The sequence below is a fragment of the Capricornis sumatraensis genome, chromosome 11, assembly GCF_032405125.1.
Source record: "Capricornis sumatraensis isolate serow.1 chromosome 11, serow.2, whole genome shotgun sequence".
Classification (NCBI taxonomy): domain Eukaryota; kingdom Metazoa; phylum Chordata; class Mammalia; order Artiodactyla; family Bovidae; genus Capricornis; species Capricornis sumatraensis.
In genome coordinates this window covers 61,993,116-62,021,085 of record NC_091079.1, presented here as the reverse complement: position 1 = coordinate 62,021,085, position 27,970 = coordinate 61,993,116, and the positions used below count along the sequence as shown (strand labels likewise).

At 40.0% G+C, this 27,970-nt stretch overlaps 1 protein-coding gene across 1 annotated transcript; it reads right to left on the bottom strand.

The window, feature by feature from the left end:
• Positions 1–23: 23 nt before the first annotated feature.
• STMN2 (stathmin 2) lies at positions 24–27,970 on the bottom strand. The gene is made up of 4 exons (XM_068983891.1): positions 27,862–27,970; positions 22,936–23,108; positions 8,189–8,380; positions 24–83 (listed from the first exon to the last, which is right to left on the bottom strand). The coding sequence occupies exons 1-4, from the start codon at positions 27,941–27,943 to the stop codon at positions 24–26; spliced, it is 507 nt and encodes a 168-aa protein (XP_068839992.1). The 5' UTR covers positions 27,944–27,970.

Below are 27,970 nucleotides of genomic sequence, written 5' to 3'. Positions count from 1 at the left end.
GGCGTGCCATACCCTCCGTCGCTTCAGCCAGACAGTTCGACCTGCAGCTCCTTGTTCCTGCGCACCTCCGCCGCATGCCTCTCCTGAAAAACACCACATTTGAGAATAGACATCATGGGCCTCCCCGGGTCCACAGAGAAGCAGGAGAGCCCGCCCACTAATTTTCATTCTACGCGCTTGACAGAAAGTAGCTCCTCCGCCCCCACCCCCATCTCCTTCCCATTTAGCGTCTACCTTTAGCAGACAACGTTCTCATGTCGCAAGAAAGTAAAACATGGCAACCAATAAGCGTCATGTCACAGAAGACCATGGAAGACTAACAGTGTCTATAAAAAAAACTATCCCTGTATTTGATTAAAATAGTGACCAAAAGATCACATGATTAATACAATTTTCTTTTTCATTTTTTTTTTTTTTGATTGAGAGAATTTTGACTCTCAGGACTACTGTCTAAATTTAGAGAACAGTAATAAAATACTATACAGTCTCGTCTGTCTTAAAAAATTTGCCACTGTATTTGATAAAAATGACGACAAAACGATCATATGGTTAAGAGAATTTTGACAATTAGGACTAAAATTTTGACTAATTAGGACTGTATCAATCATCAGAAAAACAATAAAACAGCACTCTGTCTTCTCTATGATTTTTGATGGTCTTTTTCCTTTTCTCTAACACTTTAAGGGATTTATAATTGCCAATGGACACTTTGGGAGGATGAGTTGTAGGAAGAAGACCCTATGTATGCTTCCTAAATTCTTAACTCCTTAATCAAACAAAGTCTTTCAAAACTTGAGCTGTCCAAATGACCTCTCCAATCTTACCCTCTACCCTTTTCCTACACCTACTTGATTTCTTGGTTTAATGGAATTGTAATGAGATGTTCAATTGTTGAGATTCCTAGTCTTTCATCTCCATCCGTCAGGAGAAGACTCTAAATCCTTGTAGTGGTTGTCTCTTTCTTCATGAAGATTTTTGTAAGACTGAAAACGGTCTCACTTTCCCCTTGTGGATGTGCATAAATCTCTTTCACGGGGCAGCCATTTTATTCTAACCTGTACTTTGGGCATTGCTGCTCCTGTTTCATCTGCTCTCTGACAGGTGCTTATTTAGAAGTTCCCTGTGGGCCAGGGCTGTATTTTTTCACTTTTGTTCCATCTTCAGGGCCCAGAAGAGTGTTTTGCATATAGTATATGATCAATGAATGTTTGTTTACATGAGAAGCTGAGGTACTAAATTGACTTGGGAACTAACCTTTCAGAGGAGGGAGTTGATAGACAATGTGGAATGCTATTTTTAGTACATTGTTCTTCTGAGCACATGGTTTTGCCCATTATTGTTTATTTTCTAAGTTATGTCTGACTCTTCCGGGACCCTGTGGACTGTAGCCCACCAGGCTCCTCTGTCCATGATATTTCCCAGGCAAGAATATTAGACTGCATTGCCATTTCCTTCTCCAGGGAATCTTCCTGAAACAGGGATTGAACCCACATCTCCTGCATTGGCAGGGGGATTCTTTACCACTGAGCCACTGGGGAAGCCCCTTGTCCATTAAAGGGGCTAAGTAAGTATTGGTAAGTATAACTAATATTCTAAATAGAAAAATAAATGTTCGTAATAATAATTAGTATTTTTCAATTTTAATTTAGCCCCTTGCCTATTATAGGAGCTAAATGTTTATTAAATTAAAATTGAAAATGATAATTATTATTATTTATTTTTTACTTAGAATATTATTTATATTGCTATTCCCCCCCTGTAGCTCCAGAAATTTCTTGTAGCTCCACAAATTCCTTTAGTTTAGAGGCAATGACCTTGACCAGCCATAAAGTAAATCTTATCATTAAGCTCTATTGATCTCAAGAAGTCTTTGCTTGTAGGTTCTTTATAACACTAAGCATTTACTAGTCACTTAACATGTACCAGTTCTGCGTAAGTACAGATTTTACCTGTATTAATTCCCTTGATCATCACAACAGTCCTGTGATGGAGACTCTATTATGGTTCCCATTTTACAGATGAAGAAATTGAGGCACAAAAAGACTAGTCATTTGCCCAAGATCACATAACCAACAAGTAGCAGAGCTGAGACTTAACTCAGAGAGCCTAGCTCTGCAGCCAACCCCACCCCTCAACCACTGCTATGGAGTCTTAGTGTGAGCGAGCAGAGAAAATTTTATAGTTGTGTGGGAAAAAAATGTGTCTTTACAAATGTAGGTTCTTGGAGAAATAGGCAAATATATATAGCCATACACTTCCTTCAAAAATACAGAATTACACAAAGCAGCAAGTTGATTCTAGAGAAAGAGTTTAAAACCAATTTTATGTAATTGGTCTAAATGAGCTTTTCGTCTGCATTCAAAAGCCATGAAGAGAAGGGGAAAAAAGCATGTATAGAGAAATCATGTCCTGTTTGGAAATGTCATGGGGGAATTAGCATGGATGCAGCTGACTCTTCCTTCTTTTTGTTCTGCTGTGATGAGGAACAAGATGCTGTGAAATCTTTTTCTCATGCAGGAAGAAACTAATTAGTAAGAGCTCAGTTCTGACAAAAATTGAGAAAAAGCCCAGACCATCACTATGCTAGGAAAAAAAAACATCCTCAAGTCTAAAGATTCATATAAACCCAAATTTACAGTATAACAGGAAAGATTATAATTAATATTATTAGGCTACTTTGGAGCACACTTTTTACTCAACTTAAAAAATTAGTTGTAAAGAAATAGATTTTGCCATAGGAGAGAACAAATATAATCTGTGAACTGAAGAAAAAAGAAAAACAGGAAATTTAAATTGTGTGCTCCTAGGAAAAATATTGTTTATTTTCACATATTTTAGTAAATCTATTATTTGAAAATTTTATATTCAAATCATCAAATATATACTTAAAATTGTAATGCAATTCCATATAAAAATGTGGGAGAATCAAACGGAGATATGGAGTGGGCCTGTCATTTTCAGCATAGTCTGTTTTTTCAATCAGCAAAATGTTGTCTACAACATTTGTCTTGTAATTGTCTACAAGACCTTCTAGAACTAACATCCCCAAGGCGACTGGAATGCCAAAGTAGGAAGTCAAGAGATACCTGGAGTAACAGGCAAGTTTGGTTTTGGAGTACAAAATGAAGTAAGGCAAAGGCCAACAGAGTTTTGCCAACAGAATGCACTGGTTATAGCAAACACCCTCTTCCAAAAGCACAAGAGATAACTCTACACATGAACATCACCAGATGTACAATACTGAAATCAGACTGATTATATTTTTTGTAGCCAAAGATGGAGAAACTCTATACTGTCAGCAAAAACAAGACCAGGAGCTGACTGTGGCTCAGATCATGAACTCCTTATTGCCAAATTCAATCCAGTCTGCTTACTGTGCAGAGTTGGCACAAGTTACAGTTTTAACTTAGCATAAACGTTCGGAGTCAGAGAGACTTGTTCAGACTCTGATGTCCTTAGCTTTATGATCTTGACCAAATGGCTTGATTTCTCTATGTACTGGGCTCTTTAGATGTGAAATGGGGATGATTATAGTATTTCCTTCTGGAATTAAATTCCATAGTATGTGCCAAATACCTGGCTTACAATGAGAAATCAATGACTGTTAGTTTTAATCCTCTTTTTCCTTTTATGATTCATTTATCAGACATATTCCATAGGAAATAGTTACACAGATGTCACTCATGAGTCAGAATGACAAAAAATGCCCCCAAAACCCAAATATCAGATGAGAAGGATGAAAGGTTACAATAAATGGAAATTGATAATGGTTGAAATCTCTACCTAAACAGTTATATGTTATCAAAATTATCTCTGAGATAAAGAATCACAGAATCTTACTCTCTTAAAAAACTTTTTATCTTTTTAAATTGTCATATTAGTAACACCATTATCACTAAAATAGTAACTATAATGCTTTCACTTGACCTTTCATCCATTGTTAGAGGTAAAAGTATCAATTACATTGAAACAGTGTCTCATTTCTATACTTTGTGGTTGAATAAGGTATAGTAAGTTGTCAAGGAAGTCTGTTTTCTTTTCTTTTTTTCTTTTCTTTCACTTCTAAACACTTAAAACTCCTTCAGTATTTGTTACAAAGTTTCAGGCTGGGAGGTCTTGGCATTGGCTAGTGAATGACAGCAAAATTTTGAAACCATGAAGATGTCTTACAAACTGGATTAAGAGAAGAATTCAACAAGATTCAGTAGAAATCCTCTTAAATGACCTGTTAGTTAGTTAGTAGTCCCCATTCCCTCCATGAGCCTTATCCTGTCACCTAAATCTAGCTATCATCTACGTTGTGTTGTTTAGTTGCTAAGTCATGTCCGACTCTTTTGCAACCTCATGGACTGTAGCCTGCCAGGCTTCTCTGTCCATGGGATTTCCCAGGCAAGAATACTGGAGTGGTCTGCTATTTCCTTTCCAGGGGATCTTCCAGACCCATGGATTGAACCCACATCTCCTGCATTGCAGGCAGATTCTTTACCTCTGAGCCACTGGGGAAGTCTTAATGAATATATGTATTGTTAAAATGATTCGATCTGCCTTAACTGATTTTTCATGATCAACTATTCACTCCAGTTCCTGGTTGGGTTTGATAACAAAGCTGCTACTACTCGTGGTGCCTAATGTGTCAAATGGTGAGCTTTCTGAGGGATATAGTCTAGTGCATGAGGGGAAGAAAGAAGTGCTGGGTGAGGGAGAAAGAGTCTCTTATCCTTTCTGCATGGTGTTTCCCCTCCCCCTCTCTTTTAGAAATAGAAATTCAAAGAATAAGAACATTTTCAATATCACCTCAGCGTTTGTCATAATCCCCAGGTTACATTATTGTGTCCTGGGCATGACTGTTTATATCAACTTGAGTGACAAAAACATATCAGCCTACTGTAGGTCTTTGTGGCACAGGTATCTTTTTGTCCACACCCTTGTCACTTGAGTCTTTTCTTTATAATTGGGAGTGTTAAGATGTAGTGCTAAGGAAAGAGAAATGGAAATTTTAGAGAGAGAGTAACATTCAAAACTGTACTGAGCATGAAGCTAATATGTGTCATAATATGTATTTGGTAAATATAGCATCATTACAACTACATTTATTATCATTAATGATTCTTAAGCTAATGATTAATAATCATGAGGGTACGTTCTCATACAGGAGATAGCAGAAATTGTGGAAGGCAGGAGGAATCCTTGGAAAAGAACAGAGAGAGAAGAAGGACCATGAGCTAAATTATGTATGTATGCATTGATGTGTATGTATGTATGTATTCAAAAATATTTGTGGAGTTCTTCCTCTGTGTCAAGCAACATTCTAGGTGCTGTGTGTTCAGTGGTGAACCATATAGACACAATATTTCCCTACATATTATTTACATGTTGGTGCTTTTATATTTTTATAGTTGCTTATTTATTCAATAAGCAAATAGTAATATATATAAAAAAGAGTGTAACATTATTCTTTGGAGGAAGAAAGAACACTTTCATGGAACAAAGATGAAAAGATTTCAAGATAACTTATGACAACAAAATAAAACATTTAAGAAGCCTTTAACTCAGAGTTTCTTAATTCTGACCAATACAAGTGCCTACTTTGTTGTTGTTTCTTGTTCAGACGCCAAGTCATGTCAGACTCTTTGCAGACATTTCTTTCACTATCTCCCGGAGTTTGCTCATGTCCATTGAGTTGCTCATGTCCAACCAGTGTCTCCTGGTAAGCTTTGAAAATAATGCTGATCTCTGGGTTCTGCCCCAGATGGTTACATTAGAAGCTCTCATTTAAAAGAGCTCGTCAGGAGGTTCCAAAGTGCAACTGGAATTGCTTTTGGTTTAGGCTTTCAGCTAAAGGCTTTGAGGGGCTTCCCTAGTGGTAAAGAATCCTCCTGCCAATGCAGGAGATGCAAGAGACATGAGTTGGGTCCCTGGCTCAGGAAGATCACCTGGAGAATGAAATGGAAACCCACTCCAGTATTCTTGCCTGGAAAATTCCATGGACAGAGGAGCCTGGAGGGCTACAGTCCATGGATTTGCAAAGAGTTGGGCACGACTGAGCAACTAACACGAGCATAAAGGCTTTGAGCTAATATGGCTGGGACTCCGAGAGGTTTGTGGGAATTCATGAGTGAATGACACGGAGGACACCATTGTAGCCACCATTGAGGGACAGGCTCTGTTCAAATACTCAGTTCACTTCACTAAGGAGGAGGGGGGCTGAGGGCTGGGTGGTAGGCTGCTGCTGTTAAGTCGCTTCAGTGGTGTCCGACTCTCTGTGACCCCATAGACAGCAGCCCACTAGGCTCCTCTGTCCCTGGGATTCTCCAAGCAAGAATACCGGAGTGGTGGGTGGTAGGCAGATTGTTGCAAAACCTCATGTGGAATTTTATCACATCTCTTGGCTAATTGGTAGGGCCAGGGAAGACTGTCAAAACGGTGGGGAATTAAAATGTATAAAAGGTACTTAGTGTGGTCGCCTCATGACAACTTACTAAGAGGTACCATTTCAGTAATGATCATCTTTTGATGTGGGAGATTCCAGAAGAGCTTATGTTATATCGGCAGTTTCATACACTTTCAGTATTATTATTGACTCCTTTTTTTTTTGTTTTAAGTTCTAACTTCACTGTAGTAATTTCATTCAGACAAAAGGCTAGATATTGGCCATAATAAAAAATTCCCTTTTTCTTATTTTAGGAAAAAGGAAAGTAGTTTTAGTATATACAAACATATATACCATATGCAAACAAAAGACAGTGTATTTAAAATACATCAAATGGAAGTAAAGTTGGTATTCTCTAAGGAGTATCTCCACCTTACTGGAAAGATAACAGATCTTGGCTGTCACTGGTCAGAGGGTCTGTTAGCTTTGAAAAGTGTCACTAGCTGTGGAATAAGGGAAAATGTGGTCTTACATATGATGTGAGCTGCATAATTCAGCACAAGATAGAATGCTGTCAGCTGAGATGTATATCAGACCAGACTACAAACCACTAGTTCTCAGACCTGGCTGTGTACTGGAATCATCTGGAAAGTTACAAAAAATATGGTTGCCTGAGTCCCACCCATGGAGATTCTGCAGCTTGATGTGAAGAATATTAAGAATTCCATAGGCCGAATATTTATAGGACAAACTGTATGTATTCAGGCATATACATATGAATGTATGTTTGTCTGTATGGAGGAGCCTGATTTTGGATGAGAGTGGTAAGACAGAAAAAGGAGCTGGTGGAAGGGGGTGGGTGGGTGAAGATAAATATGCAGAGAAAAATAAATTGCCCATTAAAAACCAACACTTCTGGAAATACTAGTTAAATATGCAAATTTTATGACCTTTTTTACAGTTGAAATCAAGAAGGATGTGCTGTGTGTTCGAGTGTAATTTAAAAAAAACAGTAATGCTCCTGGATTGCCGTGGAGTGATATAAATCTTGCACTTGAGATTAGAGGTCTAATTAATTTCCAATTCTAATTGCCAATTCTGGACTATACATTTCATGGAATTCTCAAGGCCAGAATACTGGAGTGGGTAGCCTTTCCCTTCTCCAGGGGCTCTTCCCAACCCAGGGATTGAACCCAGGTCTCCACATTGCAAGCAGATTCTTTACCAACTGAGCCACAAGGAAAGCCCAGATTTCCATGTAGATTTTCTTACAAGGGCTTTCCACTGTTCATAAATATTCTGTCCTCTTTTGACAAATATATTTTTCCAAATCTATGGAAACATGTCCAAATATATTTCAACAATGAGTTACATATTTAATATTATATATTAATTAAACATTAGACTAAATATTAAATGTATTATTTTATATTATTGTTTTATAATAATAATATTATTTTAAAAATGTTCATTATATTATTGATATGTATTATTGCTTATATAAAATAGTTAACATTTCCAATTTAATATTTTTCCAGTAGGTGAGCTTCTAAGATTTGTACTGAAGCCTCACATACATTTGAAAAGCAGGAACCAGCCTCCCTCAGTCTATTCAGTACTGGAAACCCTGAGAGAATTCCGGTTGTAAGTCACACTTATATGCCTCAATCACCTTGCAGAGCGACAGGCACTGCCCATGGGGTTAGCTGCCTTCTGCATCTGCAGCAGAGTTTAATTCTCTGAGGCCAGGTATTTGAGAATTCACTTGCTGTGTGTTGCAAATGAATGTGCACCTGCTCGGTTCTCTGTTACGATTACCTTTTCCTGCAGACGTTCAATAATAGCAGCTAGATTCGCCTCACGGTTCTCCTTGATTTGTTCCATCTTCAGGATCAGCTTCTCCTCTGCCATCTTGCTGAAGTTGTTGTTCTCCTCCAGAGCCTTCTGGAGGACCTCTCGCTCGTGTTCCCGCTTCTCCGCCAGCTGTTTCAGCACCTGAGCCTCCTGAGACTGGGGAAGAGAGACACAGCCGTCTCAGAAGCACCCAGACACAAACCTGGCTGAACAACGGCCCACTGATTCAAAAGAGCATTCTTTTCAAGTGAATAGTGCTTCTAGCCTTGAGCATCATTGTCAATTCCCTTCTCATCTTCACAACTTTGAGTTTTCTATAGAATCAGTGAGTTGGGAATAGTGATGAGCTGAATTTTCAGCTGTGAGTCTTTTGGACAGACTTTTAAAGAAGCATTTAACCCTGCTGGAAGAGTTCTTGTTCTTGTTTTAATGAGTTGCTGCTAAGCGTTTATGCAACAGGGAATGCTGTAATCAATCAGTGGATGACAACATCCATGGAAGCCTGTGGAAACTAGCTGAGGACTGGGACAAGTTCCCGTCTTTTCCCTGCCTCCTTGTTTTGATCAGCTGTAGGCTCTGCCTTGCTGATCTTTCAACTTTCCCTGGTAAAATTGTCAAATTCACTTTCTTGTTTTACTCCATGCCTGCCTCCACCCTCTCTTCCCTTGCACCAAACTGTCTTTGGAGACTTGTGAATACTGCAAACTTTATGGCCATGTGGCCACAGACAACAGAAAGTCCTTTTATGGACCCGTCTTGAACATGCCAAAGCCACGTGGGTCATCTTTGAAACCCTGAGGTTGCTAAGGGATTACAGAAGAATCATCAGAGCCCTGTGTACCCCCTTCCCGCACAGCCCCCACATTCTGTGCACTGTAATTCTCCCGCAGCATCAGGAAGCTGAATGGTTCTGTATGTTAAGAATCACAGGGGTGCTTGGTAAATACGCAGAGGCCTAGTATCCACCTCGAGATTCTAACTCTACGGTTCCTTGGTGAGACCCAGGAATCTGTATTTTTGATAAGCATCCCCTGTGATTGTAATGCAGGCAGTTCAGACTACTTTCTGAAAAACACACTGGCATGGGCTTTGGTGTCAGGGCTGTGTTTCAGTCCTGCATTGGTTACCCTGGATACCTTAACATCTTTCCACATTCATCTTTTCCTCCACAATCAAGCAGCTAAGAGAAGCCTTACCCAAGACTGAACTATTCAGGTTTAAGACTAAATTATTACACATCCATCATTCTGGGATAATTCCTTGGGATCAATTGGTCCGCTGAAGTGAGCTTTCATAGGAGTAATTGTAAATGTGAATATCTAAACAACAGTAGATCAAAAAATATTCCATGGGCTAAGTATTGATTACCATTGAAAACATTAATAGACATTTCAGTTGATGGGAGTGGTTGTGGGATCTTACTGGAGAGCTCTTGATGTATTAAAGATATGAAGTCTGAGAGGGGAAGAAACTTCTCTTCAGATACAATTCTACAAGAATAGTAAAATCATATAACCTTAAGAGTCTTTGCGGATGTGTTTATTTTGACATTTACCAGGAATATGTCTAGTGACTCACTGGACATTAAACAGACAGTTTTGGGGACTAGGCACACTTTTTGTTTTAACCCCATAGTAGTTTCACTGACATCTTCAGTAGACCCAATTTCATTCTTGCTTTGTTACAGCTTGTAAAAATCTAATATGAAAAATGATAAAAATATTAATAGAAATTCAAGATCTAATGGAACTCTTCTGGAAGAAACAAAAAATATTTTCTAGTTTATTCATCCTCCTGACTCTAGGTGGGACTATTGGTAAAACATCCTGCATTGATTTTGCTTATGTCTTGCTACCAGGATTACAGAATTGACACAGGGCAAGGGAAAAAATGAAATAATGTTTGCAAAGTATTCAGCACAGTGTCTCATATTGAGTAAGTGAGTGCTGAGCAAATGGCAGCCATTATTATTGAAAGTAAAACTCAAAACACACTTGTAACTGGAGCTGATGGCAACTGAACTTCCTGCTACAACTAAACTCAAATGTAGAATCTTGGTTATCTCACATGTTCAGGATATTTGTCCAAATTCCTTTAGTTATCACCAGTTAGTGGAGTCAGGCGTCCTCCTGGTGCCAGTCAGCCCTTCCCCAACTCCTTTATCTGCAGTGCACTGAATGGGGCTGTGTTGATAGGAACTGTCACAGTTAAGGAAGCACCACAAAAAAGTAAGAGGAAATGACTTGGATTTTTCATTTCAGAATGTTCATTCAATCTATATAACCTCCAGTCCAGAAAACCTTGTAGTCTGGCTTATCACAAAACTCGGATGCAATGTATCCGAGAATGAGAGATAAGTTTGCTGCTAAGTCGCTTCAGTCGTGTCCGACTGTGCGATCCCATAGACGGCAGCCTACCAGGCTCCTCTGTCCATGGGATTTTCCAGGCAAGAGTACTGGAGTGGGGTGCCATTGCCTTTGTTTAGGGCCTTACATTTCTCTTGTATTGGGCAGAAAACCATGTGGCAGCTTCAGGAAATCAAAGAAAACCCAATCAATCAAAATAAAGCAAAACAAAGCTCAACTCTTCAAAATCCACTACAGCAGTGCTTTTAGATTGTATTCCTCTGACGACAAAGTCCATCAGCCAAGGCTGCCGAAGGCAGTAGATACGTGAACCTTCTGCTCAGTGAGTTAGTAAGTCCCGTTCCCCTCCACCTCCTCCCATAGATCAGAGCTTCCAGCGCTGCCCAGAGGATCTACCTGGACTTTTTGCATCCATTTCTCATGGAGAGAGTTACCACGGACAGTTATCAAGAGGCAATTGTGTAATTTCTGGTTTTAATAGTTTTCAAGAGGCAATTGCATCATTTTTAAATTTCAGATGCTTAAAATTTGGGACTTTGTGAAATTGCATTGTAGGTTGAGGTTTACAATTGTACTTTTAATTTTCTTTTATGAAAGAGTAGAAAGCAGCCAGGAGACAGCAGGGGAATAGGATGGAGAAGAGAAGGCTTTGGCCTTAAAAGGGTAATAGAGCAACACATTCCTTTTCAACTCTGTTGCCGGAATGGGACACATTTGGTCTGTGTGAACACACTTTCCCACGGGGCCCATGAACAGTAATGGAGGGAGGCTTAGTGCCCTGAGCGGAGTGTGGCATTTGGCTTAGTTTGAAATGCCTCAATTAACAGCGTTAGTACTTTTGCAGTCTTGGGGCTAAATGAGATTACCCAGCCTAGGTGTCAAGTGCATTTCTCCAGTTCAATTAATGGGGTGAAACAGAAACAGAAGGTAGAATAGAGCGTTCTCATGTGAGGCCGCTGCTAAATGAAGTAGGCCTGCCAAGCTGGGCCAGGCAGCCCTTCAGGCCCGCTCTCTTGTTATAGCCATCATTGCCTCCACTGAGGTGTTCGTAGGACCTCATAATTATATATGTTTCAAATATAGGATGAGATGATTATGGAGAGAATTCCTCACTGAGCAAATGTCTTCCTCCCCATTTTGATCTTTCCCCATAAACACTCAACTCTTAAATTCTTTCATGGAGCTAACAGACCTGAGGGCCTCAAGCTCAGTTTCTAAGATTTCTGGAACTGCATTGCTGCAGAAAGTCATAATTCTTCCTTACAAAGTCCGGCATTTGGAATAACTTCTCTAACTTTACTCCTGGGGATAAACTGCATCTCTCATGAATATAGCTTAATCTCTCAGTCACAGCCTTGCTGGTTCTGATTCTAATATTTCTATCAAGGAGCAAATAAGCATTTGGTTCAGAGAACTGCCCTAAAACATGACATGAATGAGTGTGAGGATCAAGTACCCAAAAGTGGGAACACTTTCCTTAATTTCAGTAGAAGTGAAGATTTTGCTACACGGTTGAGTGTGTGTGTGTGCATGCTCAGTTGCTTCAGTCATGTCCGACTCCTTGCAACCCTGTGGACTAGAGCCTACCAGGCTCCTCTGTCCATGGGGATTCACTAGGCAAGAATACTGGAATGGGTTGCCATTCCCTCCTCCATGAGGAATGGCGACCCATCTTCCCAACCCAGGGGCTGAACCCACGTCTCATGTCTCTTGCATTGGCAGGTGGGCTCTTTACCACTGGTGCCCCTGGGAAGCCTTGGTTGAGTGGGTATTCTTGTCTTATTTCTCACTTGAGCACATTAGCAGAAAGGAATCTTGATTGCCTGATGGGGAAGCTGGAGAAGTGCGATTTGTTGAAAGTTGTTAAAAATAAATTGCTTGAGGGAAAAAGATCTGACCCTGGAGAAACATTTCTGAATAGCACGTACCTAATGTTGAAGGTCACAAAAATTTGGAAACAGAAAATGAGGGCATGATAATGATCAGCTGGTATAACGCAAATGTCAAGGCAAAGTATTTATAGAACTAAGACAACCAGCATGATGTTCTGGGAGATGAAGGGACGGATGGTCTCCATATTGCTATTGTAATAGTGGAGGCTCGTTAATGATGAACGGCCTATTCAAAGCATAAACTTCCTCACACTGAACTCGGTATCACTGGAATAATTACGAGAGGTATGTGAAGGGAAAAATAATGAGATAGTGAGCAGAGTTATTGTACATTTAGGAACACTTTAACTATATAATTTTCCAAAGAGGTTCATTACCATTTCTTATATTACTGAGTATAAGCATTTAATTACTATATAAATGAAATGGAAGATAAATTTGAGTTAAGTGGTGTAATAAAACTCATTTTACTTTGTGTACACAGAGGAGATTTAAGACTATAGAGAGTGCTAGTGTCTCTCTACATGCTCTGAAGTAAACATATTTCTAACTTGTTATGTTCCTGTCCCCTTGCATCATTTGGCTATATTACTATTCCTTGCCTTCTAGAACCATTTATCAGATATTAGATCTCCTAGTTCTTAAGTGCTTTTGTGGTAGTAGGTTAGAGGATGTGTATCTAATTATTTGCTTTCCTATTAACAATGAAAAAACAGTATTAACCCAGCTAAAGCCACAGATAAAGCCTCGTTAAATATGATGATTGAATATAATTATGTAAAACAAGAGGGTTTACTATTCAATTTGCGTAGAAGAATCAGATGTTTACGACAAAATTTAAAATGATCAAAATCCAAAGACCTTTAGAATGAGCCCTTTGCCATACTCTGTAATGCACTCACTGTGGTTAACTCCCAGGAAAAGAATCGCAGAAGGTGGGGAGGGGGGCACTCTACATGGAGGAGATAATATGCATGAAGAGTCTGTAGGGCACGTGTTATGTTCTCTAAGGAGCAGAATGCTTCCTGAATGTTGAATTGTGAGTAAGCTAACACTTTGACTCACAATCCATTGTGAGTCACAATCCATTGTTATTCAAAGCACCCCTCTTTTTCTGACTTCAACTTGAATTGCTGTCTGCAATATGAGATACCCACAGACAGAAGAGGCAAGATTTGGTGACAAATGACCACTTTGAGGCCATATTATTAAGAATAAGCAACACGACTTTCTTTCAGAGGTTCAGTGAGTTTGGAGTTGATAGTGCCGATATGGTCAGTGTGCCAGTTATAGTTTACTGGAGTGGTTGACTAGCATTCTTTGTAAGTTAATCTATGTTGTCATGGGATTTATCAATGCCATCCAATTCCTTAAATTCCCATCATTTTTTCATAATATCCATCTTTTTCAAGCTACTTTTAGTTAGGCTGAACTATTTATATATGTTACCTATCAAACTGTTCTTATAGTTTGATAACTGGTATTTTATAATGTTTAAAAATAGTCACGAAATGTATGTAACATTTCAGTATCTGTGTTAATGAGAAAATTTATAAAATCATGAGTTTACTAGATTGTCATCTTTGTGAGGCTGGGAATGAGATATGTTTTTACACGAAAGTAGCTCACACTTTCACAGTGCTTGCGATATGCCTTTATGCAGAGTAACTCTTCTAAATCACACAGTAACTCCAGGAGGTAGGTCCTATTGTCCGTCTCATTTTACAGATGGACAAAATAAAGCAGAGATTAGTGACTTGCCCAAGGTCACACAACCATTAGGTGGTGAAACCAGGCTTTGATCAAAGGCATTCTCTTAACCATGTGTTCTTAACCATGATGTTTTAAAAGATATTCTTAAACACTATGCTTGGCTTACAATAATCATATAATTTACTGTCTAATCTGAGATCCTGATACTCAACTGAGACAATACTGATATCGACACAGCAGGAATAAGCTGGAGTTGCCCTGGGCCAACAGGGACATAGGGTTGACTTAGCTCTGTTGCCTCTCACTAAATAAATGTTTGCTGTGTAAATAAATAAATGGATGGACGGATAGATGACTGAAGTGTTCATATCATTTCATCCATGTGGGTAAGCTGCTGGATGGAATATTTAACTTCAAATAATGACCTTTATGTTGACTTCATGAGGTAATGTGGTTTGATGGGGATGAATACTGATTCTCAGAGATAATCAAAGAAGGAAGAAAAAATCAGGAAAAAGACTTCTTTCTTTTATAATGATCTTCTATCAGATCACCAATGGAGCATTAATTCTGGTTCAGAGGGACCTGATGGGAGGAGCGTTTAATGTAGTGACCAGATGGGCAGTGCTGCCATATCAACAGATGGAGTGAGGAGCTGGGGAAACCGCCAAAGCATTGAACACAAAGTGAATTTGAGCCCACAGGGAGATGCCCCAGAGGCAGCCCTCCAGCTCTAAATCCAGCAGTCTCCAGCAGCACAGCCTAGGTCATTGCTTCCCACATGTGATCCCTTGACTCAGGTGCCAGGAGCAAATCTTTCAAGAGTGCCAGTGGAGGGGGAGTAGCAATGAGTACCAATGTTAATAGGTCAGTCGTGTCCAACTCTTTGTGACCCCATGGACTATAACTTGCCAGGGTCCTTTGTCCAAGGGATTCTCCAGGCAAGATTATTGGAGTGGGTAGGGGACCTTGGTGGCTCAGACAGTCAAGAATCTGCCTGCAGTGCAGGAGACCCACCAAGGAAGCCCAATGGAGGGGGAGAGGTCTCATAGCCTTTTTGTTTTAAAGGCCATATCAAAAATCATATTTCACCTTTGTGTCTATATTTACTTTGAGGTAGAATTATGTCAGTGTAGTGAGTTAATGCTTATTTTATGATATTCAGTAGTATTAATTGGTAGTTATAGATTGAAGGCAGGAGGAGAAGGGGACAAAAGAGAATGAGATGGTTGGATGTCATCACTGACTCAATGGACATGAGTTTGAGCAAGCTCCGGGAACTGATGATAGACAGGGAAGCCTGGCATGCTGCAGTTCATGGGGTCGCAAAGAGTCAGACATGACCGAGTGACCAAACTGAACTGATAGATTGCTTTGATCATAACCATGACAAAAGGAATTGTTTAATACCTATTTAAATGTCCTGTTCGGTGGGCAGAATCTTTACAAACTTTTAGCTTGTAGGAAAGGAAATGAACTAGGGTGAAACAAATGTTGCTGGTCACTAGCTAGGTTGGACATTTGTGTACTTTTGAAAGCTGTCAGTGACTCCTCATTTCTCAGATAAAGTGGAGTTTGAGCACCTAACTTGGCATTCAAGGCCCTCCACAATCTCACCTCTCTGCTCTCCAACTCCTTACCCAAGTCCACTAGCTCAAACTGCTAGGTCTACCCATGGCCCTGAAAACAGACTTCCTGCAATCTCACCTCTGGGAGCCCTTCGAGAATGCTTTCATGTCTTCTCTATTTATCTAAAAGCATTTTTCTAGTCACTCAGGTTTTTAAAGTAGGCATTTCTCTGTAAAAATGCTGTGATTCACAAGGAATGAACTGGTTTTTATCTTTCTAATGACCTCCTTTTTCATTTGAAGTCAGTCTTCAAAAATGCTGCCTTCTGACCTCAATTCCTACCATCTCCGCCTGCTCCTTCTGCTCTGCCATTCTGTCCTCAGTGTTATTTCCAGAACAGTCCTAGCAGATTGCTACCTCAGGACCTTTGCACTTACTATTCTCTTTACTTGAAATTCTGCCCCAGAGAAGAGTCATGTGGCTTACTCCTTACCTTCCTGCCTTTTTTCAAATGTTCTCCCTCACTCCCTTCATGCTTCCTTTCAAATGTTCTTACATTCAAGAGGCCTTTTCTGACCACATCATATGAAGAGCACTTTTCACCACAGAACGATCATTTCCCTCTGTCCTCCTTTACTTCAGTTCAGTTCAGTCGCTCAGTCGTGTCTGACTCTTTGCGACCCCATGAATCGCAGCACACCAGGCCTCCCTGTCCATCACCATCTCCCGGAGTTCACTCAGACTCATGTCCATCGAGTCTGTGATGCCATCCAGCCATCTCATCCTGGGTCGTCCCCTTCTCCTCCTGCCCCCAATCTCTCCCAGCATCAAAGTCTTCTCCAATGAGTCAACTCTTCACATGAGGTGGCCAAAGTACTGGAGTTTCAGCTTTAGCATCATTCCTTCCAAAGAAATCCCAGGGTTGATCTCCTTCAGAATGGACTGGTTGGATCTCCTTGCAGTCCAAGGAACCCTCAAGAGTCTTCTCCAACACCATAGTTCAAACACATCAATTCTTCGGTGCTCAGCCTTCTTCACAGTCCAACTCTCACATCCATATATGACCACAGGAAAAACCATAGCCTTCACTAGATGGACCTTAGTCGGCAAAGTACTGTCTCTGCTTTTGAATATACTATCTAGGTTGCTCATAACTTTTCTTCCAAGGAGTAAGCGTCTTTTAATTTCATGGCTGAAGTCACCATCTCCAGTGATTTTGAAGCCCCCCAAAATAAAGTCTGACACTGTTTCTACTGTTTCCCCATCTATTTCCCATGAAGTGAGGGACCAGATGCCATGACATTCGTTTTCTGAATGTTGAGCTTTAAGCCAACTTTTTCACTCTCCTCTTTCACTTTCATCAAGAGGCTTTTTAGTTCCTCTTCACTTTCTGCCATAAGGGTGGTGTCATCTGCATATCTGAGGTTATTGATATTTCTCCCGGCAATCTTAATTCCAGCTTGTGCTTCTTCCAGCCCAGCGTTTCTCATGATGTACTCTGCATAGAAGTTAAATAAGCAGGGTGACAATATACAGCCTTGATGTACTCCTTTTCCTATTTGGAACCAATCTGTTGTTCCATGTCCAGTTCTAACTGTTGCTTCCTGACTTGCATACAGATTTCTCAAGAGGCAGGTTAGGTGGTCTGGTATGCCCATCTCTTTTAGAATTCTCCACAGTTTCTTGTGATCCACACAGTCAAAGGCTTTGGCATAGTCAATAAAGCAGAAATAGATGTTTTTCTGGAACTCTCTTGCTTTTTCCATGATCCAGCGGATGTTGCCAATTTGATCTCTGGTTCCTCTGCCTTTTCTAAAACCAGCTTGAACATCAGGGAGTTCACGGTTCACGTATTGCTGAAGCCTGGCTTGGAAAATTTTGAGCATTACTTTACTAGCATGTGAGATGAGTGCAATTGTGCGGTAGTTTCAGCATTCTTTGGCATTGCCTTTCTTTGGAATTGGAATGAAAACTGACCTTTTCCAGTCCTGTGGCCACTGCTGAATTTTCCAAACTTGCTGGCATATTGAGTGCAGCACTTTCACAGCATCATCTTTCAGGATTTGAAACAGCTCAACTGGAATTCCATCACTTCCACTAGCTTTGTTCATAGTGATGCTTTCTAAGGCCCACTTGACTTCACATTCCAGGATGTCTGGCTCTAGATGAGTGATCACATCATCATGATTATCTGGGTCGTGAAGATCTTTTTTGTACAGTTCTTCCGTGTATTCTTGCCACCTCTTCTTAATATCTTCTGCTTCTGTTAGGTCCAGACCATTTCTGTCCTTTATCAAGCCCATCTTTGCATGAAATGTTCCCTTGGTATCTCCAATTTTCTTGAAGAGATCTCTAGTCTTTCCCATTCAGTTGTTTTCCTCTATTTCTTTGCATTGATCACTGAAGAAGGCTTTCTTATCTCTTCTTGCTATTCTTTGGAACTCTGCATTCAGATGCTTATATCTTTCCTTTTCTCCTTTGCTTTTTGCTTCTCTTCTTTTCACAGCTATTTGTAAGGCCTTCCCAGACAGCCATTTTGCTTTTTTGCATTTCTTTTCCATGGGGATGGTCTTGATCCCTGTCTCCTGTACAATGTCACGAACCTCATTCCATAGTTCATCAGGCACTCTATCTATCAGATCTAGTCCCTTAAATCTATTTCTCACTTCCACTGTATAATCATAAGAGATTTGATTTAGGTCATCCCTGAATGGTCTAGTGGTTTTCCCTACTTTCTTCAATTTAAGTCTGAATTTGGCAATAAGGAGTTCATGATCTGAGCCACAGTCAGCTCCTGGTCTTGTTTTTGTTGACTGTATAGAGCTTCTCCAACTTTGGTTGCAAAGAATATAATCAATCTGATTTCAGTGTTGACCATCTGGTGATGTCCATGTGTAGAGTCTTCTCTTGTGTTGTTGGAAGAGGGTGTTTGCTATGACCAGTGCATTTTTTTGGCAAAACTCTATTAGTCTTTGCCCTGCTTCATTCCAAATTTGCCTGTTACTCCAGGTGTTTCTTGACTTCCTACTTTTGCATTCCAGGCCCCTATAATGAAAAAGACATCTTTTTTGGGTGTTAGTTCTAAAAGATCTTGTAGGTCTTCATAAAACTATTCAACTTCAGTTTCTTCAGCGTTACTGGTTGGGGCATAGACTTGGATAACTGTGATATCGAATGGTTTGCCTTGAAGACGAACCGAAATCATTCTGTCGTTTTTGAGATTGCATCCAAGTACTGCATTTCAGACTCTTTTGTTGACCATGATGGCTACTCCATTTCTTCCGAGGGATTCCTGCCCGCAGTAGTAGATGTAATGGTCATCTGAGTTATATTCACCCATTCCAGTCCATTTTAGTTTGCTGATTCCTAGAATGTCGACGTTCACCCTTGCCATCTCTTGTTTGACCACTTTCAATTTGCCTTGATTCATGGACCTGACATTCCAGGTTCCTATGCAATATTGCTCTTTACAGCATCGGATTTTGCTTCTGTCACCAGTCACATCCACAACTGGGTATTGTTTTTGCTTTGGCTCCATCCCTTCATTCTTTCTGGAGTTATTTCTCCACTGATCTCCAGTAGCATATTGGGCACCTAATGACCTGGGGAGTTCCTCTTTTGGTATCCTATCATTTTGCCTTTTCCTACTGTTCATGGGTTTCTCAAGGCAAGAATACTGAAGTGGCTTGCCATTCCCTTCTCCAGTGGACCACATGAAGAGTCTACTATACTTGAAAGCTGTGCTGTGCTTAGTCTGACTCTTGGCGACCCCATGGAGTGTAGCCCACCAGGCCCCTCTGTTCATGGGGATTCTTCAGGCCAGAATATTGGAGTGGGTAGCCATTCCCTTCTCCAGGGAATCTTCCCAACCCAGGGATCTAACCCAGGTCTCCTGCATTGCAGGCAGATTCTTTACCAGCTGAGCAACCAGGGAAGCCCCCTTCTTTACTTAGTACCATCTTACTGGGTTGGGCATGTGACCCAGGACAGTCACTGAGACTCACTTCTATAACTTTTGTTAGAACTATTAGGAAAGAGAAGCTCTCTCTGCTGGAGTTGCTGATCTGTGAGAAAAATTTGGGACAGACTGAAACAAAAATTCCTTGATATTGAAACCAATTAGTTGCAGAAAGAAAATACAAATGTAAAAAGAAATATCGATCTTCTGGATCAAGCTGGTTTTTAGTTCCATACTCCCTTCTGCTTTGAGTTGGTGTTTCAGTTATATGTTTGCCCTCAGTTACCAAGATATATGCACTTGCTAAAGGGTCTTTGAAGAGAATTAGAAGTTCTTCAAATGAGTGCTAATTAAGTCAGCACAACCCGATAGAAAAGAAAAATCACTTAATGATTTCTTAAGTTGGCACTTTCTGTTAATTAGTTACATTTTCTTCTAATTTCCACTACCAGGATGTAATCTATCTAATAATTTTTGCCTTGCAAATTTTAATAAGAGCAGAAATGTGAAAGAATGCTGATTTTTAAAGGGCTCCAAAGAACATTTTTCCTGGGTGTCACAATGTTGAAAGATTACATTTGTAGATGTCTTTTAGTCACTCAGCCAATTTCTAGTTCAATTCAATTGTTTAAATGTAAAAGTGTTGATAATTTATTGTCATCAGAGTACATGAATTTTACCATAATCAGTAATTAGTTAACTCAGGGAACTTTATGAGAATATCCAGTTAATTTTGGTCATCTCTGTTCTTTTTCTTTTAATATTTTCCTTCTAATTAAATATGCCAGCAACACCTTAAACCATGATGTTGAATTTTCATCTCTAATTTTCAATTTCAGCTCAGTGAGTGACTTTGAATTCTAATCAAGTCATAGCATCCCTATATTTCAACCAATGTCCTATAACTATACCTGTTACCTATAAGATGCCAATGCTTTGGAGAACTTTAAATTACCTTGATTATAACGTGTTCTCTACTACTGTAGTTAGTCATTAATATCTGGTGGAGACAGACTTAAAGGACTGTAATTACATTAATACAGTTTTACTATGAGAACAAAGTTATAAATGACAGCAAAAAGTCATAAATTTTTCTAAAACAACATCCTGTATATATATTTTGGGTTAGTCACTTAGTTTCTCCTTTTGAAATCCAACTGTATAACAACAGCAATTGGCCAAATACGATAAATAATATCTAAAGAAATACTCATTGAATGTTAAGAGAACTTCATGAGTAAAAACTGAAATTGTGATCAGGATTGACACAACATAGGAAGACTTTCCAACTATAAAGGTTAAGACAAAAAGTAGTTTTGGGTTCAGAAAATTTAATCTAGGATTTACAATCTTTAACTCTTGTTATTTGATGATATATGGCAACCCACTCCAGTACTCCTGACTGGAGAACTCCATGGACAGAAGAGCCTGGAGGGCTACAGTCCATAGTCTCAAAGGGTCAGATACAACTGAGCGACTTAGCACACATGCACAGGTAAGTGTGTGCATTTGTGTGATTGTGTGAATATGTAGGTACATATAAGCACATAAACACACACACACATTTGGGTTTGCTCTGCACTCCCTGTTAGAGAATTCAGTTTTTAGGAAAAGCGCTATCTTCATTTTCTTTGTAGGTATACAACACAGAAGTGTTTAATTTATTGGCTGACTTTTTACAAGCATCTAAATGAAATTTAAAATTATTATAAATGCCATTCCCAGTCACATCCTAAGAGCATGCATGCAGCATATTCTAAGTGACACGGTTCTAAAAATGTCCCATGATAAAGTCAGTGAAAAGTACAACATGGTAATTTCATTTGAATTAATCAAGAGCATCTTGATGGGATGGACTTCCATAATCACAAAACTGGTACACCCATATTCAAGCATAATTTCTGTCTCTATGTACGTAGTCCTTGGGGTTTCTGAATGTCTTCCATTTTTAATACCCTTGGCTTTTTTTTTTTATTCAGCCGATTGTGGAAAATTAAAGATTTAGTTCTGTAAGAAAAAGCTCTTGGATACAAATAAAGACCAATGGAAAAAAGAGAAAAAATGCCCTCAAGGCTTAGATATGAGTACAGGAAGATACTCATAGATTCCAGAGAGCATACTGATCTTGGATTAACCAACTTCAAGGACAGGGACTGAAGCCTAGGGGACAGGGGCAAGCCCCGGGGGTGAACAGCATTTCTGGGCAGGAAACATCTCAGCGGGGTTATCTGGTGCTTTTTGGTTCTGAGGAAAACGATCCACGACGCAGACTCTGAGAAGGAAGACTCAACACTTTGGCCCCTCGCCCCATGCAACCCCTGGAGGCGCCTTATCTAAGGCTGTGCTTTCCTGACAGTGAGGATAGGCTAAGGCAGGGAGACTTTTATCAAAAGGGACCCAAGATAGGGAAAGGGCACTAAAGCATTGAAATTCAGTGTCTGAGACCTTTGCTTTTAACTACCCTCAAAGCAGCAGATTTTACTTGAACTAGTGGCAACCCACTCCAGTGTTCTTGCCTGGAGAATCCCAGGGACGGGGGAGCCTGGTGGGCTGCCGTCTATGGGGTCACACAGAGTTGGACACGATTGAAGTGACTTAGCAGTAGCAGCAGCAGCAGTTTGGATCTATGTCTAGAAGACCTACATGTGTTGGAATGCTGCAGGTTCAGGCATCACTGTCTTTTGGAACTTCTGCTAGAAGTGTGTGTGTGTGTGTGTGTGTGTGTGTGTGTGTGTGTGTGTGTAAGACGAGGGGACAGGGAAGGGAAAGAGGAGCAGAGAGAGAAGGTTAAGAAGGGAGAGCAGAATTTAAAAACCTATGGATATTGAAGCTCCAACTAAAATCTTAATTTATCCACTTAAAAAGTAACTGTAATAGATAGCAGAACTATACACAACTTTGTTCTGTATTTTCCAGTGTTAAATAAGTGTTAGTCCACTCAGTCATGTCCAGTACTTTGTGATCCAGCAGGCTATAAACCTCCAGGCTCTTCTGTCCATGAGATTTCCCAGGCAAGAATACTGGAGTGGGCAACCATGCCCTTCTCCAGGGGATCTTCTTGACCCAGGGATTGAACCTGGGTCTCCTGCATTGCAGGCAGATTCTTAACTGCCTAAGCCATCAGGGAAGCCCTCTATTTCCCAAGTCTCCTATAAATGTGTTATTATACTTTCGTAATTTAAAAAACAAACAGAAAACCTATGGAAAAGTTACCTTTCTTCTTTCCTCTGCAGCCTCCAGTTTTTTCTGGATCTCCTCCAGGGACAGGTCTTTCTTCTTGGGAGAAGCTAAAGTTCGTGGAGCTTCTGAGATGGGAGATGGTGGTTTTAAGATCAGCTCAAAAGCCTGGCCAGAGGCACGCTTGTTGATTTGCTTCACTTCCATATCTGAGAGATGAATATTTGAGAAGGTTAAGCATACAGAACACAGACATGCATTTACTTAAATAATTTGCACTCTGGCAGCTAAAAGTGGCCTTGTCATTCTGATGAAGATGAATAAAATGCTACATGTGATCATTTGCTCTACCTTGTTTTGCACATATAAGATCTCTTTCTTTAATATATTTAAGGATCTATTTTAACTGATTAAATACTTACAGTGTTAGGAAATTCAACACTGTCCATAGGGAGTTAAAGCATGGTAGGCATGCCCAGAAAAAATTAGTCTGACTCAGTTTTAAACTAAACTTTATTTTCCTTTTGAATAAACACGAGCCTCATATGAAAATCAAGTAGCTCTGATTAAGGTTTATTTATTTTTTTGGAAATCACCTTAGTTGGAAACATTTGGAAACATAGTTGGAAACTCATTAATGAGGAAAATAGCAAAGTTCTCCAGTTCTCACACCTAATCCTATGGTTGGGAATCACAGGAAGGAGCTGGGTTAAAACCAATAGAGTTCCCTGAATGGTTGGAAATACTGGGTTGGCCAAAAAGTTTGTTTGCAGTTTTCTGTACAATGTTACTGAAAATCCCAAACAAACATTTTGGCCAACACAATATTCAACCCATTCAAGGCTAATGGGCAGGGTTTCCTACTGGTTCCTGTTTTGCCCTTCAGTGTGGCTGCTGATCTGAGCCATCAAGCATCATAACATCAGCCCTGGGGAGGACACTGTCATGGGAGCCCCTGTCTTCAAGGTGCTTACACTCTAATGAAGACAGTTAGGCAGAGTCCCATGGTAATGCCTTTGCTTGAACTTTGCTGCTACTTGGAATGCCTTCATCATTCCCCCCGCTGTAGACAGGAGCCGGGGGGAAGAGGCATTGTGGTGGTTATCTAATTTATACACTCTGTACTTTTGAACAATATTTACATTCAATAACTGCATAATTGCATAATAATTCAATGGGAAAAAACTTGAAAATAAATGCATATGATTCAAAATATAAAAATATAATCTATAAAATAAAATAGAGTGACAGCTAGCATCTGCTAGGACATTAGTGCAATTACACATCTTACAGCTTAGTGAAATGTACTGATGTTAAAAAGCTCATTAGACAACTCTCTATCTCTTTTTTAGATAAGTGTTTCTGATTTTCATCCCCAGACTGCATCCCTCTCATTTCAGCCTCCTGTTTCTTGTTCTGTCCTCTGGACCCACCCAGATTTAGGCTAGTCTCTATTGGGCATCACCATCTTTCAAGTATTTGAAAATAGTTATGATCTTCCATTTCAACTTTTTCCCCAGGTTAAAACATTCTCAGTGCCCCCAAATGACACTGTTTTTAGATCCTTACTGCTACATCACTCCCTAACTTCACAGGGCTTCCTAATTTATTAATGTCCCTTGAAAACTGTGGCAACCAAGCTGGCCAGGTTTCCAGGCAAGTTCTAACTAGAGCAGAGCAAAGAAGAAATATCCCTTCTCTTGATGTGACTATTAGCTTCCATTAAATTCTTTCAGCAATCCGATTAGTGTATTTTGAGGTTGTGGTCTACAGCGACCCCAGGTGAACAGGAACTGAACTTATTTAGATCCTATGAATGTTAACAGATCATATGTGTACGCTTGGTTGCCAATCATGTCTCTTTGTGACCCCATGGGCTGTAGCCCACCAGGCTCCTCTGTCCACGGGATTCTCCAGGCAAGAGTACTGGAGTGGGCTGCCATTTCCTTCTCCAGGGGGTCTATGCGACCCAGGGATTGAACCTGCCTCTCTCTGCATTGGTAGGCATGTCTTTACCACAAGCACCAGCTGGGAAGTCGCTCATACAGACAAAGTCAGTTCAATAAGTATATTAAAAATGATGTGGGTTTTGTCACAATTATAAACATATTCAAAATCTTTGGGCAGGCATCCAAATTTGTACTTATACTTTAAGTACAATTCTATAAAAAATACGAAAACTTACAGAAAAGGATTTCAAGAGAACAGCGGCAAACAAAAATCACTTGTCTGATAAAGTGATGGGATTTTAAATGGATAGAGTTAGAGACTTCAAAATCAGAACTGCCTGAATTTGCATCCATATACCGATCCCTGGGTCAGGAATATCCTCTGGAGAAAGGAATGGCAGTCCACTCCAGTACTCTTGCCTAGAGAGTCCCATGGACAGAGGAGCCTGGCAGGCTACAGTCCATGGGATTGCAAAGAGTCAGACATGACTGAGCGACTAACACTTTCATTTTCACCTTCAGCCAAGATGAAACCCAGGAATCCTCTTCAACAAGGCCAATTTATATTGCTCTATCAGAACTCAACTAGTCATTCTTACTAGGCGTGGGATACTGGGAAGATGAATTCACTTCTTTAAGTTCTCTTTTCCTCCTATAAAAGATGCAGATGAAAAGCACCTTTCTCACAAGACCATGGTGAAATTAAAAGATAAAGGATACTTGTCCAGATCAGTCAAATTACATACATTAAATATGTGTAGCCTTTCATATGTTACTTCAATACAGCGGTTAAAAAAATTAAATTGTGAACATGTTCCAAAAAGATTTATAAAGGATACTAAATGTAAAGCACAGGCTTTACAAATTTAAACAATTCTTCTTATTATTAATTCTTATTATAATGTTGGTCTACAGTAAATGCTTGTTATAATGTTGTCTACAATAAATATTATTCAATACAGAAACACAAGTCAAGGTTAAAGACTTTGGGAATTTGAAATTCTCTACCAATTCTTTAAGGAAATAGTGCAGGAGCTATGGTGAACTGTCTTTCTGACTTCTACGACTCAGCTTATATACGACTTCTGATTTTCATTTCCCCTCTCCAATCCCTAAGCAGACAGACACCATCACTCTTCTGTGTCCTACCAGTAAATGTGTATAACCTCTGTCTCATCCGCACTGTGCTCCACTCACTGGCTATGGTGTGCTGTAGTTCTCTCCAAGGCCATGAGTGCCTGGAAGAGGCCTTAGCTGTACTTGTCATTGGCACCTTCCTGAGCCACAGTCATCACTGAAGCCCCAGCCACAACACACAGTGACACATTAGTGCCTCAGAAGAGCAGTCCAGCGTATTTGCTGACTGCATGGACTTATACAAAGTCAGCATGGGCCTGCCTGCTAATGAGAATTTTGGTTGGAAACTGAAACTTTTTTGCATGAAAGGCATTCCCTTGTGAAACAGTTAATTCATATTCATGATGCTTATGCCATGATAGAATCAGTTTGGAAGAAAAACTCCTTTGAGTCCTGGAATATTTTAAAGGCATAGAAGCAGTTAACTGTCATAGATCCCTTCGCCTTACCTGTAATGTATTTCCTTACACACACGGAAAAGAAAAAATTGTCATGAGCCAAACAGGGAGCCAAACATCCCTCATTTTTACTACACATGTAACAGCACCAAACATTTTGATAAACGGACAGAATTAAGTGAAGTTGGGCTTCTCGGGTGGTGGTGGTGGTAAATAATTTGTCTGCTAATGCAGGAGATGCAAGAGACGTGGGTTTGATCCCTGGGTCAGGAAGATCCTCTGGAGAAGGAAATGGCAGCCCACTCCAGTACTCTAGCCTGGGAAATCCCATGGACAGAGGAAGCTGACAGGCTATGGTCCATGGGGTCGCAAAGAGTGGGACATGACTGCTCTGAACACATATACATCACATCAAGTGAAGATGGTATTGTTGATAATGACAGCTACCATTCTGAATGCTTACAAGAGGACAGGCTCTGTGCTAAACGTGGAACCATTTAAATGCCACAAACTCGCATTAAACCATTTAAAACACTCCACAAAAACACTGGTAGGAAGATACTAGAGTTAAATAAGGCTCAAAGAATCTGAGTTACCTGCCCAAGGTCAGGCAGATAGTGGCAGAACCAGGATGGTCATCAGACTTAGCAGAATGAACCAGGATAAATCAAACCAAAAGGTTTTCACTGCAAAATAAGGTTCATAGCTATGCCAATCATTCAGGATTTTCATTTAAAACCCTCTTTATCTGGACTTCAGTCATAAGTCAGTTTTATTATTGGAACGTATTAGGTTGTTGAGATGCATACAGAAAATATGGGGATTTTATAAAGACCTCAGGTACTAAATTGTTTCTGTCGTGTCCGACTCTTTGCAACCCCATGGACTATAGACTACAAGGCTCCTCTGTCCACAGGATTTCCGTGGACAGAGGAGCAATAATACCCCAGGCAATAATACTGGAGTGAGTTGCCATGTCCTTCTCCAGGGGATCTTCCCAACCCAGGAATCAAACCCACGTCTTTTATGTCTCCCGCATTGGTGCTAGCGGCACCTGAGAAACCCTCATAAAGACTACATTAAAGCATAAACTGTTGGTGGCTGATTTTCTTTCCCGAGTTTTCTAACTATAAAGCATTTTCTTGCAAACAGTGATCTTCTCTAATTATAGCTTAGTGTATTATGTTATTTGCAAAGAGAAGCTTCGAACATATTGTGGATATTGATATGCTGGATAAGATGGCTAATAACAGCTCAGCCATCTTTCTTAAGAGACATTAATGTGCTGTTATTAGCATCAAACTCATATTGTTTTCAGCAAATAGCAATCAATAAGACCCATTAGCTAGATCCAGCAAGTCAATAGTAAGATCTACAAAATATTGATTTCATTATATGAGGAGCTGTGAGAGAGAAACAACCACATCCAAGCTTTTTAAGCTGGTCCAGCCAGCAGGGGCATTTTGTAGGCAACTTACCATCGTAAGTGTAGATGTTGATGTTGCGAGGTTCCGGGTAGAAGCAAGAGCAGATCAGGGACAGCATGGACAGTTCCTTCATTTTTTCCTTGTAGGCTGAAACAAACAG

Bases quoted from the DNA above. Each gene is read 5' to 3' on its own strand.
- STMN2 (XM_068983891.1), bottom strand. From the start codon at position 27,943: ATGAAGGAACTGTCCATGCTGTCCCTGATCTGCTCTTGCTTCTACCCG. The intron at 8,381-22,935 runs GTAACTTTTCCA...TCTCTTCCCCAG, and splicing joins CTGCAGAGGAAAGAAGAAAG to TCTCAGGAGGCTCAGGTGCT. The intron at 84-8,188 runs GTAATCGTAACA...GGTGTTTTTCAG, and splicing joins TTGAACGTCTGCAGGAAAAG to GAGAGGCATGCGGCGGAGGT.